The 17,211-nt window shown below is 37.5% G+C and overlaps 1 protein-coding gene and 1 pseudogene across 1 annotated transcript; both read left to right on the top strand.

Annotated features, from left to right (window-relative positions):
* The first annotated feature begins 3,037 nt into the window (after positions 1-3,037).
* LOC110208889 (trace amine-associated receptor 7a-like) lies at positions 3,038-4,093 on the top strand. The gene has a single exon (XM_020987081.2). It carries the CDS (start codon positions 3,038-3,040, stop codon positions 4,091-4,093), a length of 1,056 nt encoding a protein of 351 aa, XP_020842740.2.
* Positions 4,094-13,011: 8,918 nt separating this feature from the next.
* LOC110208953 (trace amine-associated receptor 7a-like) lies at positions 13,012-16,976 on the top strand (annotated as a pseudogene).
* Positions 16,977-17,211: the final 235 nt, after the last annotated feature.

The following is a 17,211-nucleotide window of genomic DNA, read 5'->3' as shown; positions in this document are numbered from 1 at the left end:
TCCAGCACATTGAGAGATGAAGAATTGAGTTAGAGAGGGTTAAGTAACTTGCCCAGTATCACACAGCTAAAGTGTCTGAGGCCTGATTTGGACTCAGGAAAATGAGTCTTCCTGACTCCACTAGACACCAAGCTGCTCAGACAACAGGGGCTTACTGTCTTCCTATTCATAATGTGAATTTTGTAGCTATTAAGTTACTGTACACATAGGGAATGAATATCTAATTATTTATGATTAATGCAGAGAGAGGCAGCATGACATAGTAGATTGAGGTTTGGTCTTGGAGTCAGAATTTTAACATGGGATCTTGGGATCTTCTCCCACCTCTGACACATAATATACTTCTGGAAATTCGCATACACTTCCTTCACCTAGTTCTCAAGGATTATAAATGACAGACAAGTTGTCATCTGTCTATGTTGGAGGGAGTTTTCATGCCATGAGATACCCACAACAATAAAATGACAGGTAGGTATAGTCCAGGGGTGTATAGTCCAGGAGGACAAGGATTTCTTGTGTGAGAGCTTAACATGCCCTATTCAGGGCTGCTCATTTACCTTTGGTTTCCACCTGCCACCCAAATCTCACCTATGGCTCCAAGAAGCTATAGCATGCACAGCAGCCACACCTGGGTAAAACTGTCTTGGCAGACAGGCTAACCAGGTTGAGGATAACCAACGGTCCTCAAATCCAGCAGTGAGTTAGCTATATGACTACCTCAAGAAGTGAAAACTCCCTACCCCTACCCCTAAGCCCCACAGCATGGGCTGATGAAAACAATTTGTTCCAACAGACATGAAGGCAGCTGAAGCAATTGCTGTGGAAGGCTTAGAGCTTGGGCAGGTATTGAAGTCATCAAGGTGCATCCTAGGCCATTGCCAGTTTGACCTTGTCCTTCCAATGGACTTCTATCGCTCTGGAAGATAGAGTGAAGCTGATGAATTTGTGCAACTCTGACTTATTTAAATCCAATTCACCAATGAATCAAGATATGTCCCCCTCTCCATGTCATTGGTCCTCTTCAAAAATGAAGGATCAACAACAGATACAGTCCATCCCAGCCCCAACCAGTTGCAATTGTTGAGCAGATATATCAGGACAGAATATAGTTTGGAGGCAGGCACCACTGTGCAATCTTACTCCAATTTGGGTTCCTATATTGTATACAAGTTGGAGAATTCTTTGTGCCACACAGAAACTCATCAACAAGGTCAAATGTTGATTTGGATGTCAAGGTATTACTTAATTCTAACATCTTGTCCTGCTATTTCCTATATAGTGCACATATGTGTCATATATATAGATGTAGGTGTATGTGTGTACATGTTGTGTATATACATTATATGTGTACATAAACACATCTATGTTATAGCTAATGAATATGTGTGTATAACATATGTATATAGGGTATCCCAAAAATTTTAGTTTAGTCTTAAGTAATTAAATGTTAAAACTGCACTAATACTTTTGTGACACTCTATATCTGGAAGGTCAGCATTGACTAGCAGAAGGAAGGCTTGGTTTGTAACTATGAAGCACTGAGTTCTGACAAATTCTGGTCCCTGAGAAAGTCTTTTAGCCTCTCAGTACCCTCCCCAATGCCTCCTCCAGAACTCTATAACTATAAAATACACAGTAGTAGCCAATTTGCTATGTAGAAAGATGTGTCCACAGTAGAAATTTCTCACATTGACTGAATATATGGACATTCATGTCATATATATATACATATATATATATATATGTATGTATGTATGTATTATATGTGTTCAGTTTCCAATATAATCCTCCTCTGATGCCAAAATGTAATATGGAAACGACTAAGGGTTCTGAAAGATTCGGCCAATCAATTCAAGTATATTCAAACAGAACAAACCTAAAAAAAAACTTAGAGTAAGGATACAATAATTGCTTGTATGTTTGTGGGCTGGGGATCAGCTAGAAATGGTAAAATTTCTAAAATGTTGTTGAGGATTTGTGCTCTAATATGGGCAGATAATACCTAAGAAAGTACAGATTATTGCTTAATGATCAGGAGAAATTGTTAAAATACATCTACATATGTGTGTCTATTTATACATATATGTGTATGTTTTTATATACCTGTAGGCAGGGTCTAAAAGACAGCATAAAGTTAAACTTTAATAGCTACATGTAGGAACATATCCAGACATATATGTAGCTATATGTGTATATATATGTATATACCCACATTTGTGTTTATATACACACATACGTGAAATGCCAGTATATTCACTATAAATTCAACCATCAAAAAAAAATCCATAGACCAAAAAGACATACACATGAATGTGCAAATCTTATAAAACAAAATGCATAGTTTATATGCCTATAGATGACACAGTAGTATAGCAGAATAAATTTCTTACTAATGTTATTGGAAAAAAGTTTCTTCTGATTCACACCTAACCCAATGGGGATTGTATCTTAGGGGTTTTCTGGCACTTCTTTGGCTGAGTTCCAGAAAGGTTGTGGCACTTTGGGCATTAAATCAGAGTTGACAACATGAAGAAGGGAAAAGTAGTAAAAGGTGACCCTTGAAGTGAGGAATCCTTTAGTATTGCACTGAACTTTGCAGAGGAGCTTGTCAGAGGTACAGAACTAGAGGATTAGAGGGAAATGTTACCAAGCAGAGAAGCACTGACTGACTGTCTTGCTGCTGATCCTTACTAGACTTATTGAAAGCTTTTTATTTATGGTTTTGAGAACAGAGGAAGCATTTCTACTGAGTTAAATGGACACATACTGAGTATAACAGAGGATGGGGACTTTATGGTTTATAGGAAAGGGGAAAGAGATTATGCATTTATATAGTGCCTACTGTGCCAGGCAATATGTTCAGTGCTTTACAAATATTATCTCAGTGAAATGGATCATAATTCATGAAGGATAATATTTTACATTCTATAGACATGCATTTTATTTATCTTTTCTTTCCAGGAATGTTGGCAATGTCAGTAATACTTTTCTGTGATTACCAAGAAAAACAAAGAAACTTATAAGCTGAGAGAGAAGAATGCTGAGTAGCAGCAATGAGTCCCAGCCTGCAGCAATGCAGCTCTGCTACGAGAGCAACAATGGATCCTGCATTAAAACCTCCTACTCCCCAGGACCCCAAGTCATCCTCTACCTGGCTTTTGGCTCTGGGGTTGTCCTTGCTGTCTTGGGAAACCTCTTGGTCATGATTTCAATCCTTCACTTCAAGCAGCTGCACTCTCCTGCCAATTTTCTCATTGCCTCCTTGGCTTGTGCTGACTTTTTGGTGGGAGCCACTGTGATGCCCTTTAGCATGGTGAGGTCAGTGGAGAGTTGCTGGTATTTTGGGGAGAGTTATTGTAAATTCCACTCTGCTTTTGAAGGGTCATTTTGTTATTCTTCCATTTTTCACTTGTGCTTCATCTCCATTGATAGATACATTGCTGTCACTGACCCTCTGGTCTATCCAACTAAATTCACTCTGTTGGTTTCAGGAATATGCATTGTGTTCTCCTGGCTCCTTGCCATTACATTTAGTTTTTCACTTTTTTACACAGGTGCTAATGATGATGGGCTGGAGGAATTAGTAAGTGCCCTCACCTGTGTGGGAGGTTGTCAGATTGCTGTGAATCAAACCTGGGTACTGATAGACTTTCTGTTGTTCTTCATTCCCACTTTGGTCATGGTCATTCTTTATTGTAAGATTTTTCTAGTAGCTAAACAACAGGCTAGAAAGATTGAAAGTATGAACAGCAAAGCTGAGTCATCCTCAGAGAGTTACAAAGCCAGAGTGTCCAAGAGGGAGAGAAAAGCAGCCAAAACACTGGGCATTGCTGTGATTGCATTTGTGATTTCATGGTTTCCATACTTTATTGAATCATTAATTGATGCATTCCTAGGGTTCATCACTCCAACATATATTTATGAAATTTTAGTTTGGTTTGCCTATTATAACTCAGCCATGAACCCTTTGATCTATGCTTTCTTTTACCCTTGGTTTAGAAGAGCAATTAAAGTGATTGTCACTGGGAAAGTCTTCAGAGGTCACTCTTCAACAATAGATTTGTTTTCTGAACAAATTAAGATTTTAGACTGAAGAAATTAAAATATGGGACCACGTCAAAAATTCAATAGGTGAATTATTTTGAGATGAAAGGATGTTCTCTTCAGTCCAAATCCCAATTTTCAGGGTTGGTGTTTAATACAAATAATACAATTTATTTACTAAGCCAAATTAAATGTGAATAGTGTTTACCAGCTATTTTTAAAGTTGTACTCCTCTTCCTGTCTTTTCTCATTTGACATTTGTTTCTGTTCTTTATTCCCTTCTTGGACTAAGAGGTAAAAGGATTTTTTTTTCTCTAATGAATATCTTGTAATCTTATCTAAACCCCTCCCTCTGTTAGCCTTTCATTTGCAGTAGGCAAGGTACCTATTTTGCCTTTTCTGATTCCTTCCCAGAACAACTCTGATATCTTTTCTTCTTTTTAAAAAGTTAAAAAAAAATTTTCACATGTAAGAAATCTGAATAATTTTCTATTGTGTAGTTATCAATTGTATTTATTAAAATCAGTAGACCTGAAATGTTTTCACTTGTATACTGGATTATAGAATGCTGGGGTTTTTTTCCTTTCTTTTTGTTTTCTTTCTTTCCTTTCTTTCTTCTTTCTTTCTTTCTTTCTTTTTTTTTTAAGAAAGCGAAGTGAGGAATCAATTCCACCTGCAGCCAATAATGAAGCTGAGCCTCCTGGTGAAAGGAATTCAAACAATAACTGGTTTTTTGCGGCCAAAGTCCTGGGCTTTCTTTATATTCTAGACAATGAGAGAATTTAGCCTTATACAGGTGTTTTTGGGGAGTGTAAGTGCATTTTATCATTGTTTCTTATACCATTCCCTCATTAATAATAATAATCACAAACATTTATATAGTATACATACCATGCACTGTGCTGTTTTCTCAATTTTTTTCTCAAATATTTTTTCATTTGCTTTCCCAACAACCCTGCAGAGTAGGTGCTAATATTGTCCTCATTTTACAGTTGAGGAAACTGAAGCAAAAAGAGCTGAAGTGACTTGCCCAGGATTACAAGTGTCCGAAGCTGGATTTGAATTCAGGTCTTCCTGATTTAAGACCTGTAATTGTATCTACTATACCAAGTAGCTGCCTCATTTAGCAACAATATATTTCAATAACATAACATTACCAAATCAGCAGTTGCAGCAGAATCTAATTTGCTTTTACAACTTTTTGCTTGTTCTATTAATATAAGAGGGTATGTTAATCAAGTAAAAAAGTCATAAAATTAGCATAGGACCACATTGATTTTAGGTGGTCTGACTCTTCTTGACCCATTTGTGGTTTTCTTGGCAAAGGTGCTGAAGAGGTTTGCCATTTCCTTCTCAAGCTCATTTTACAGATGAGAACTAAGGCAAAAAGGGTTAAGTGACTTGACCGAGGTCACTCAGTTAAGTGTCTAAGGCCTGATTTGAACTCATGAAGATGAGTCTTCCTGAATCCAGGCCCAGCACTCTACCCATTGTGCCACATAGCTGTCCTAATTTTAGGCTGCAATTACAAAATATATGTGTGTGTATGTATGTGTGTATACATATACATGTTTATATATATGTATGCACACATACATACATACACACATAAACGCACACACACACATATATACACGCACACACCTATGTAATGCTATTGCCCATCACATACTATCAAATATGTTGCAACTATGTATATTATACTTTTTGCTGCTACTTGCTGTATAGTCATCAATTCCATGGAATGTAGTTTCCTTTCCCTTTAAATGAAAAGCATAGGAAATTTTAAAAGATTGTGGGTGCATTTATTTTAAATCTTTAGGAACTGAATTAAAAATATACATGAAAAATGTTGATATATTTTAATAATTTTTTTGTATATTTCAATAAACAGCAGACCTGTTAGAAAACATTATTCTTTGGGTGTTGTGATCTGTGAATTAAATATTAAAATGTCAGACAAACTGTGTCTTTCTTATAACTTAATACTTTGTCTCATATCAGTCTTGGATCCCATTTGTGGGAACCAGGGCCTATAGCTTATAGGGGCTTATCTATGGTTCAGCAGGAATTGGAAGGCTTCTCATTCTTTGGTATGCAACACTTGGGCATAGCTTAGTAAGTGCTCAGAGGATACCTTTACTCTTCATTCATTCCCTAATTGGAATGGATATACAGTGGGCATAGAAGGATTTTATACCTTAGATTTTTCACAACACATCTCTAACTGGCATTTGCCTTAAAAGAGATAATTTAGTTCACTGCCATTATACTGGGCAAAGGGCCCATCTGTGAGGAATGTCATTCCCTATAGTCTGCAGCTCCTATTGAGAAACCTGAGACAATCCACACTTTTGTTAGACAGAAATCCCAATATACCTACACAGATTGTTCTCTCTCTAAGGCAGGTCTAGGGAAAATGAGGTAAAACAAAGACATTAAAATGGAATATGGAGGATCATAGATTTAGTGCTGAAAGGAAGCTTAGAGGCCATCAAATCTAACACCCTCAGTTTACAGATGAGGAAACTGAGGGTTAGAGAAATTAAGTAACTTGTCCAGAGTCACACAGCTGACAAATGTGTGAGGGAGGATTTGAACTCAAATTTTCATACCCAGAATTCTATACATATTGCCACTTAGCTGTCTAATAGCTCCAAAATCTAGAGAGTAGGCTCATATCACAAAGGTTTCACTCCCAAATTGACATTTCTAAAGCTTTCCAGTCCAAGTTGGTTACACTCCATTCTATTGGATTGGTTCCATGGACGACAATACTGATGATGAGAAGTCCCCTGCATCTTTGCTGGAAGTAAAGGGTTTAGTTTATACTTCTTCTTCATGGAAAAAAAAAAAATCCAAAGTGTCCTGGGCCACAAGATCACTCCTCAGTCCTCTGCCCATCTTAGCTTTTTTGGACAGCCATCTCCAGTTGCCCTGATCTCTATCTGGCCACTGGACCCAGATGGCTCCAGAGGAGAAAGTGAGGCTGGACACCTTGCACAGCCCTCCCTCACTTATATCCAATTCACTTCCATATCATGGCATCACTTCCATCATGTCATAGTCCTCTTTGAGAATGAAGGACAAACAGCAGCATCCAGAAGTAATATAGGGAACCAGGATTTTTTAAAAGTACTTTATTGAGGCCACATACCTCTGTCTGGCAGCCAGTTACTCAAATTCCAACATTCCCTGGTAATACAGTATTTTATATACTGAATCCTTTCTATCTCCTCCCACAACACTGCTGTTCACAAAATTCACTGCATTCTCCTCTCCCCTAAATGTCATATGTCAGTCCAGATATCCAAAAGTCCATGTTTAACCTACATGGGTCTCAGTTTTTTTTCATATTAAATAAGAAAATTGTACAAGATGAACTCTAAGATACCTCAAAACTAAATGTTCTTTACATGGATTAGACATTCCTGATGCTTCTTTGGAGATGGTATATTTCTTATTGGTGTCCAGTGAATACAGCTGACTTTACATTTCAAAATCTGGTCCATTTTCTCTTGTATTCCCTGAGACAAAATGCTTATAAAAATAATGTAGCAATACAATGCTAAATGCTTACTAAGCAGCTAGATGCTGTACTGGATAGAGTACCAGGCCTGGAGTGACTTGCCTAAGGTCACCCAAATAGTTTATGATAGAAATAGGAATAGAACCAGGTCTTTTGATGCCAAAGGTCCTATCCTTCCACTGTACCACATTATTCCCCTTCCTGTTGATTTTTGAAGAGGATCAGTGATATCATGGGGTGATGTTTTGATTTACACAGTAATTGGATTTAACTGAGACAGAGCTGCACAAAGTAGACAGCCTCATTCACTCTTTCAGAATCATGGAAGTCCAGTGGCAAGAAAAAGATGTGACAACTTGTGATAATCCATTACCTTGGCATTCCCTTAGATTACCCTGGCATCTTTGATGTCTGGCTAAGCTCTAAGCCCTCCAGTGTCTACTTCTGCCACCTTCATGGCTATTGGAACAAATTGTTTTCATCCATTCATTCCTCAGCAGGGAAGTCTTCACATGCTTGGGGTAGACATCCCCCTAACTCACCAATGGGTTGGAGGCCAGTTGGTCACCCTCAACCTGTTTTAGCCCATCTGTCAAGACATTGAGGCAATGCAGTGTCATGGAAAGAAAAGTGAGCTTGGGAGTCCACAGGCCTTAGTTCAAATTGTAGTTCTAGCACTTACAAGTTTTGTCATTCTGGGAAAGTCACATCACTTTTCTTCATCTGTTTCCTCACATGTAAAATGAGGAGGCTAAATGAGATGGATTCTAAGGTATCTCATAGATCTATGATCTTCTAAATCAGAGGTACCCAAACTTATTTGGCCTCAGGCTCCATTTGAAACAAAATTACTCAATGCCCCCCTGGAAATCTACTTTCTTTAACCCTTTAGCATTTTTAAAAAATTTGTGTCATTTAAAAAATATAAAACATTTCTTTAAAAATGACACATCTTAAATTTAATAATTTATTGTAAATTTTTGGGTTTTTTTTTCTTGCATTGAAATTTTGATGACACATTATTGCATCATGTAACTGTATAGCATTGTGTTGCAAACAAGTCATTACATGCACATATTCCTCCTGATGCATGCTAGACTTTCCTACAATGGGCTTTGCTCACCTGCCAATACTTGCTTGTTAAGACCTGTTGGCAGACTTGACCACTAATAGGTTATAACCTGCATTTTGTGTGTTTATTTGGAAAATGATGTCATTACTACAAATTTAACTCTGTTACACAACAGATCAAACATGTATGAACAGTTTTTCAAAATTTTCTTATTTTCTCTGCTTTCCTTATGCTTCCACCCCCTTATTTTTATTCAACTCCTCCCAATGGCACCTAAGACTACTACCACACCCTGGATTATTCCAGCAACTTACCAGGGGGCAGTATCACCCACTTTGGGAACCTATTCACAAGCAAAGTAAATACAGGGTAATTTTAGGGGGCAGGAGGCACAAAGAATTGGGGGAAATTAGGAAAGATTTCATGTTGGAGGTGGTGCTTAAGATAAATTTGGAAAGAAGCTGGGGATTCTAAGAGGTAGAAGTGAGGAGAAAATGCATTCCAAGCTTTCTGACAGTCTATTTAAACAGCACAGAGATGAGGGGGCAGGGTTGGATATCATTTGTGAAAAACAGCACAAAAGCTAGATTATAGCTTGCTTGAAGGGAATGATGTATAGAAAGCCTAGAAAAGTATGATTTGTTGTCAAAGGCTTTAAATTTCAAATAGAGGAGTTTATATCTTGTCTAAGAGGCAAAATGGAACTTCTGGAGATGTGATCTTATGATCTGATAAAGAAATCCAGAAGACTAATTTTGTAATATCTAAGATAATATAAATGAATATATTATTAAAAAAGAAACAACTCTGAGTGATTGAAGAGCCAATAATGGTCCTGAAGGGGGTAATGAAATATACTTGCCTCTCTCAGCAGGGAATGTTGCATATATTAAATGAAGTAGTTAATGTATTGGTTATATTGTTACTTAACTGTTTTTCTTTCTTAATAGGGATAGACCAAATGTAGAAGAATAGGGAAAGAGGATTGGGATTACCTGGAAATGACTGTGGTACAAAGACTTATTGCACAAATGAACATTTTATAAATGAATGACTGAATAGGCATATAGGGTGGAGAATGGAGATTCCTCTTAATTTTCAACTGCAGATCTTTATATAATGTTTGTCATTTATTCTCAAAGAGGGTCATGACATCAGGAAGACAATGCCATAATTTACAAATGAATTGGATTACAGTGAATGAGGACTGTACAAAGTCACCAGCCTCACTTTCTCATCTAGAGCCAATGCTGGCTAGGTCAAGTCATACCAAAAGCAAAGTACATTGGATTTCATGCCTGACTATTTAACTTGAATTGTATTAGAATGAACAGAAGACTGAAGAAATCAGTCCTTTTTGTCTACTCACAATGCATAATAATGGCTGTCATTTGGTAGCTTTGCACTTAGAAGGTTCATTTAGAGAAGTGGGATCTAACCTCCATAGGATTTAGAGCTTGAGGGACCTTAATGAGCTCCTGGTCCAATATCCTTATTTTATAGGTAAGGAAACACAGGGTCCAAGGAGGCGAATGGCTTACCCACTATCACATACAATTATAAAGCTTCAAACACAGGAATGCCACCAAGGATAGCCTCTAAATTCAATAATCTCTCCTCTCCACCACATCTAAAACAATTTCTTTCTGCAAAAAATGCCTTACTCCTATTACTTTGAAGATTAAATATTTGTATGGAGACAACAGGAAATAGAATCATACTCTGTTAGGGATGGAATTAAAGAGTATGTACTTCAGTCCTGCAATTTTAAAGATAAGGATACCAAAGCCCAAAGTAATGAAGTTATTTAATCAAATTTGTGAAGTTATATGAAAACAGACATTGGACCAAACTCCTTCTTCATGGGGAGCCACTCTTGTCCCACCCAGCTTTGGGGTTCTTCACACTTCTCTATGATGGTGTTATATAACACCATCTCTTAAAGAACTATGCTTTATTTCAGCCAGTCACTGTGTCATAGAATTCTAATTAGTCCTTTTTATTCTCCTGTTTTCTAGGCAATTCTAGGATCTCAGTAGAATGAGTATACAAGGATTCTGCCTATGGGACAATCTTCATCAACCACAATTAGCTATTGGCAAAATATAAAAAGCTGGCTTAAATGCTTTGAGAATATGCACAGAGACGTGAGACTTCTAAGACCTATTCTCCCACTTACATTGTGGGGTAGGAAGCTCTTGTTTGTCTGCCTGGCCCAAAGATCATTTGTTGCTTATTTGACTGAGCACTTCCCTCCTTAGTTTATTCAGGTATGGAATCTATGCATATACTACCAGACTCTACTGATGTGTTGGTTTTGCTGAATTTGTTATCTTAATTACTTTTATATTCTTTGGTACCATGGATGGCTTGCTAGGAGATTATTATATATGTATGTATATGCATTTATATATGTGTGTATACAGATATGTATGCAGACATATATATTTGTATGATTATGTATGTAGGTAGCATATACATGTATATATGTGTATGCAGGTCATATTAAAATGAAAGAAATCTATTAAAAATACAGAGACTAGGCAACTGGTGATATTCACAGCAGGGGTGTAATATTGCACTGGAAAATAGGGAGGGTGAAAACACTCAAAGTGGGGATATAGAGCGTCCTGTAGGAGAAGCAGCAAAGAAGCCTGTGCCCCCGAACGTCAGATGACACTGAAGGGAGTAAGTTAGAAGATGATTGGCAAGTTTGAAAGAAGCCAGGTTCTTTAGAACCAAACAGAGGATGTTATATTTCACCCAGAATTAATAGCAAGCCCCTGGAGTTTATGGAATGGGTGGATGCTATCAACAGGTGTGTGCTTTAGAAAAATCTATGTGACAGATGAGCAGAGAATGGATTAAAGTAGAATTGTGTTGGTCTTTAGCACTACCATCTCAGAGGAAAATCACATCAAAAGTCAGCAGAAGGGAACTGAAGCCGAAGAAAAAGAAAAGAAAACAATAAGTGGAAAAGGGAAGAAAGTATCACAGTGCATGTGTATTTCTAAAATCTATCAAAGATAAAAGGATTAGAGCATAGGGCTTAGAGAGCATCTACTTCAAGGTTCATATTTGACAAAGAAGCAAACTGAGGTGGGGTGCTTGTGCCTTGCCCAAGTGGCATTGCTGGTATTCGAACCCATGACTCGTGTTTAAGTATTCTTTTTTATTCCCCCAAGATATACTACACTGCAGCCTGCTCCACAGCCCTTTCTCTGACTTAAGGGACAAAGAATCAGTGCTCTCTCATTTTCAGTGGTTTGCTTCATAAATCTATTCTCCTTGGTGGAAAATTTTGGGAGGCCAAAGATTTACATAGAAATTTAGAAAGAAATTGTTCATTGAACTAGAAAAGAAAAGCAGCTAAGTGGATCAGTGGACAGAATGCAGGAATTAAGAAGCAGGAAGACTTGAGATTGATTTCTGCCTCATACACTTTCAAGTTATGTCACAAGTAACTTAACCTCCCAGTCTCAATTTCCCCATCTGTAAAATGGAGATAATAGCATTCATTTCACAGTATTGTTGTGAGCATTGAGATAACATATATAAAGTTCTTAGCAAACCTTGAAGTGATATGTAAATGCTATTATTATTTAAATGTACATATATATGTATATATACACACATATGTACATATATGTGTATATATATACACACATATATATGTATAAAATACATACACATTGTTCTCCATCAGATAATGAAATCTGTGATATGAAATACATGTGAATAGATGTGAATATATTACAAAATTGAATGGATAAGAGATTTCTTATAGATTAAACAGTACTTTTTCTGATAATGACTGGAAAAAAATTCTTTCCTCAGTTTATACCTTACACTATAAGATTTTGATCTTGGAGGTTTTAAGGGGATGGGATTTCTTTGGCTGACTTCCTAAACGCTTCCAGGGTACTTTGGACATTAACTTTTAAGTGATACCAGGCACTGGAGATCATTAGAATAAAAGCTGACCTTTGAGCTGGGTGATCACATCACATCTCATCCCTCTTGACAAAAAGAAGCTCCTCAGAGGTAAAGAACAATTTACTAGAGGGTCAGAAAGATATTTTCTTAAATAAGCAGCTAAGGCATTTGCACATGTTCATAGAAATCTTTAGTAGATTTGCAGAGACTATTCATTGAGTTGTTTTGAGATTAGTTGCAAAAGTGTTTCTACTTACATGGCCAACTTCTGAATATGTATGAGAAGATTTGTAATTTGTACTATCAATGGAAAAGATTCATAATTTATTAAATATAGTAACTGGTAGATTTGTTAAGACATTAACTCAATGCATCTTTTATTTTAAGGAGAGAATTAGAGATTTCAATAAGACCCAAAAGACACAAGCCAATGAAAATTCTGCAAGGTTCAGAGAGAAGAATCAGGAGCAGCAACAGTAGGACACGGCCTGAAGCAGTGCAGCTGTGCCATGAGAACATCAATGGGTCCTGCATTCAGACTCCCTACTCCCCAGCAGCCTCAGTCATCCTCTACCCGGTCTTTGGCTCAGGGGCTGTCCTTGCTGTCTTGGGAAACCTCTTGGTCATGATTTCAATCCTTCACTTCAAGCAGCTGCACTCTCCTGCCAATTTTTCTCATTGCTTTTTTTTTGGCTTGTGCTGACTTTTTGGTAGGAGCCAATGTGATGCCCTTGAGCATGGTGAGGTCAGTGGAGTGTTGTTGGTTCTTTGGAGAGAGTTACCGTAAAGTTCACTGTTATTTTGATAGATCATTTTGTTATTCTTCCATTTTTCACTCGTGTTTCATCTCCATTGATACATATATTGCTGTCACTGACCCTCTGGTCTACCCAACCAAGTTCACTCTGAATGTTTCCTTGGTGTGCATTGCATACTCATGGCTTCTTGTTATTACTTACATCTTTTCACTTCTTGGTACTGGTGTCAGTGATGATGGGCTGGAGGAATTAGTAAGTGCCCTCACCTGTGTGGGAGGCTGTCAGGGTGCTATGAATCAAAGTTGGTCACTAGTAGGTTTTCTATTGTTCCTCATCCCCATTCTGTTTATGGTCATTTTTTTTAATAATTAATTTATTTATTTTTAGTTTTCAACATTCACTTCCATAAGATTTTGAGTTTCAAATTTTCTCCCCATCTTTCTCCTCTCCCCAAAGACAGCATGCATTATGAATACCCCTTGCCCCAGTCTTCCCTACCTTCTATAACTGCCCCCTCTTCTTTTATCCCCTTCCCCTTCTATTTTCCTATAGAGCATTTCTATGCCCCATTGCCTATATATCTCATTTCCCATTGTAAAAACAATTTTTAACATTTGTTTTTAAAACTTTGAGTTCCAGATTCTCTCCCTTCATCCCTCCCCACCCACCTTTATTGAGAATGCAAGCAATTCAATAGAGGTTATACATGTGTAGTCATGAAAAATATTTCCATAATACTCATGTTGTGAAAGACTAACTATAATTCCCTCCATCATATTCTGCTCTCCTGTTTATTCTGTTCTCCCTTTTGACCCTATCTCTCCTCAAAAGTGTTTGCTTCTGATTGCCCCCTTCCCTAATTTGCCCTCCCTTCTATCGTTCCCCCCCACCCTTATTCACTTCCTCTGTATTTTCCTTTAGGGTAAGATAGATTTCCATACCCAATTGAGTGTGTATGTTATTCCCTCCTTAAGCCAAATCTTATGAGAGTAAGATTCATTCATTCCCTCTCGCCTACTCTCTCTTCTCCACTGTAAATGCTTTTTCTTGCCTCTTTTATGAGAGATAATTTATTCCATTTTACCTCTCCCTTTCTCCTCCTCCTAGTACAATTTCCTCTCTCCCCTTAATTTTATTTTTTATATATCATCCCTTCATATTCAACTCAACCTGTGTGCTCTGTGTATGTATGTATATATATACACATACACACACACATATATACATACATATATAAATGCACATATACACCTATACATATATGTGTGTAATAATATTTATATATGTGTATATATTGATAATATAATATATTCCCTCCAAATTACCCTAATCCTGAGAAAGGTCTCATGAGTTACAAATAACATCTTTCCATGTAGGAATGTAAACAGTTCAATTTTAATAAGTCTCTTATGATTTCTTTTTCCTGTTTATCTTTTTGTGCTTCTCTTGAGTCTTGTATTTGAAAGTCAAATTTTCTATTCAGATCTGGTCTTTTCATCAAGAATGCTTGAAAGTTCTCTATTTCACTGAATGTCCATTTTTTCCCCTGAAGGATTATACTCAGTTTTGCTGGGTAAGTGATTCTTGGCTGTCATTCTATCTCCTTTGACCTCCAGAATATTATATTCCCAGCCCTCCAATCTGATCCCCTAATGCAGAAGCTGCCAAATTTTGTATTATCCTGATTGTGTTTCCATAATACTTGAATTTTTTTTCTTTCTGGCTGCTCACAGTATTTTCTCCTTGACCTGGGAACTCTGGAATTTGGGTATAAAATTCCTAGGAATTTACCTTTAGGAATCTCTTCCAGGAGGTGATTGGTAGATTCTTTCTATTTCTATTTTACCCTCTGGTTCTAGAATATCAGGACATTTCCTTGACAATTTCTTGAAAGATGATGTCTGGGCTCTTTTTAAAATCATGGCGTTTAGGTAGTCCAATAATTTTTAAATAATCTCTCCTGGATCTATTTTCCAGGTCAGTTGTTTTTCCAATGAGATATTTCACATTGTCTTCTATTTTTTCATTCTTTTAGTTTTGTTTTATAATTTCTTGATTTCTCATAAGAGTCATTAGCTTCCATTTGCTCCATTCTAATTTTTAAGGAATTATTTTCTTCAGTGAGCTTTTGGATTTCCTTTTCCATTAGGCCGATTTTGCTTTTGAAGGCATTTTTCTCCTTATTGTCTTTTTGGACCTCTTTTGTCATTTGGGTTAGGCTATTTTTTAAGTTGTTATTTTCTTCAGTATTTTTTGAGGTCTCTTTTCTTGCATCACTCTCATTTCTCTTCCCAGTTTTTCCTCTACTTCTCTTACTTACTTCTCAAAATCCTTTTTGAGCTCTTCCATGGCCTAAGACTGATTTCTATTTTTCTTGGAGGTTTTGGATATAGGAGCTTTGACTTTGTTGTCTTCTTCTGGTTGTATGTTTTGATCTTCTTTGTCACTAAAGTAAGATTGTATAGTCTGAGTTTTTTTATATACTGTTTGCTCATGTTCCTAGCCAATTACTTTTAAACTCTACTAAGGTAGGGCTCTATTTCCACTGTGGAGGGTATACTATTCCAAGCTTTGGGGGTTTTGTGCATCTGTTTTCAGAGGTACTTCCAGGGACCTGTAAATTTTCAGTTCTTCCAGTGTGGTATGATCAAAGGAGAGGTGTTTACTACTTTCCTGGACTGTGCTCTGGTCTATAAGTAACCATAGGCACTCTTTTCTACCTTGGAACTATGAAGAAGATTCCTTCTGCTCCACCACACCAGCATTTCTCCTCACCCCAGGACCACCACCCAGTACTGAAACCCAGATCTAAACACAGGCAAAGCAAGAGAATCTTGCCTTAGCACCAGCAAAGAGATTCCTGCAATCCCCCTCTGATCAGCCACTTGATATACCCACTTTCTGTAGGCCAAGAGTTCCAGAAGCAGCCACTACCACCTCAGCCCAGGAGCTGCATTCCTCTCTCACCCAGGGCTGACAGACCTTTCCCATTGACCTTCTAAGTTGTCTTTGGTGTTTGTGTTGGTAAGTCTGGAAACCGCCACAAACTGCCCTGTGATTCAGTCCCCTAAAGCCTGCTCCAGGTTTGCTGGAGCTCAATCTTTGCCTATGCAGCCCACTCTGAACTGTGCTCCTCTCCCAGCCCAGCACCACAGACCTTTCTTGTCGACCTTCCAGGTTGTCTTGGGCTGGAAATTTGTTTCATTCTGTTTTTTTGTGGGTTCTGATGCTCTAGAATTTGTTTAGAGTCATTTTTTACAGGTATTTGGATAGGTTTGGGGAAGAGCTCAAGCAAGTCACTACTTTTACTCCACCATCTTGGCTCTACCCTATGGTAATAATTTACTGTAAGATTTTTGTACTAGCTAAACAACAGGCTAGAAAGATTGAAAACACAAGTTACAAAGAGGAATCTTCATCCTTAGAGAGTTACAAGCCAGAGTGTCCAAGAGGGAGAGAAAAGCAGCAAAATCACTAGGCATTGATTGCAGTGGTTGCATTTGTGATTTCATGGTTCCCCTATTTTATGGAAACAATAATTGATGCTTTCCTAGGGTTTGTAACTCCAATCTATATTTATGAAATTTTAGGGGTTTTTTTTCCCTATTTTAACTCAGCCATGAACTCCAGGTTATAAGTTCCCATTATTTTATTTTATTTTTACTTTATTATTATTATTTTTTGGAGGTGTGGAAAAGCATGGCTGGCAAGTTTTTTGGATGGGTGTTTTAGTGAACTCCAAGCCCAGTACAAGAAGTAGATGACAAAGAGAAGTCAAGGCACCTCCTAAGCCCCAACCAGGAGGGGAAGCCCCCTAATTCCAGATGGAGAGTCCTCAAAGCCCATTCCAAGCCCCAGCTTCTCCAGGGAGA

Source organism: Phascolarctos cinereus, unplaced genomic scaffold, assembly GCF_003287225.1.
Source record: "Phascolarctos cinereus isolate Bilbo 61053 unplaced genomic scaffold, phaCin_HiC Scaffold_5;HRSCAF=322, whole genome shotgun sequence".
Lineage (NCBI taxonomy): Eukaryota > Metazoa > Chordata > Mammalia > Diprotodontia > Phascolarctidae > Phascolarctos > Phascolarctos cinereus.
The sequence above is the reverse complement of the archived record's forward strand: the minus strand, read 5'-3'. Positions and strand labels throughout refer to the sequence as shown.

Bases quoted from the DNA above. Each gene is read 5' to 3' on its own strand.
- LOC110208889 (XM_020987081.2), top strand. From the start codon at position 3,038: ATGCTGAGTAGCAGCAATGAGTCCCAGCCTGCAGCAATGCAGCTCTGC.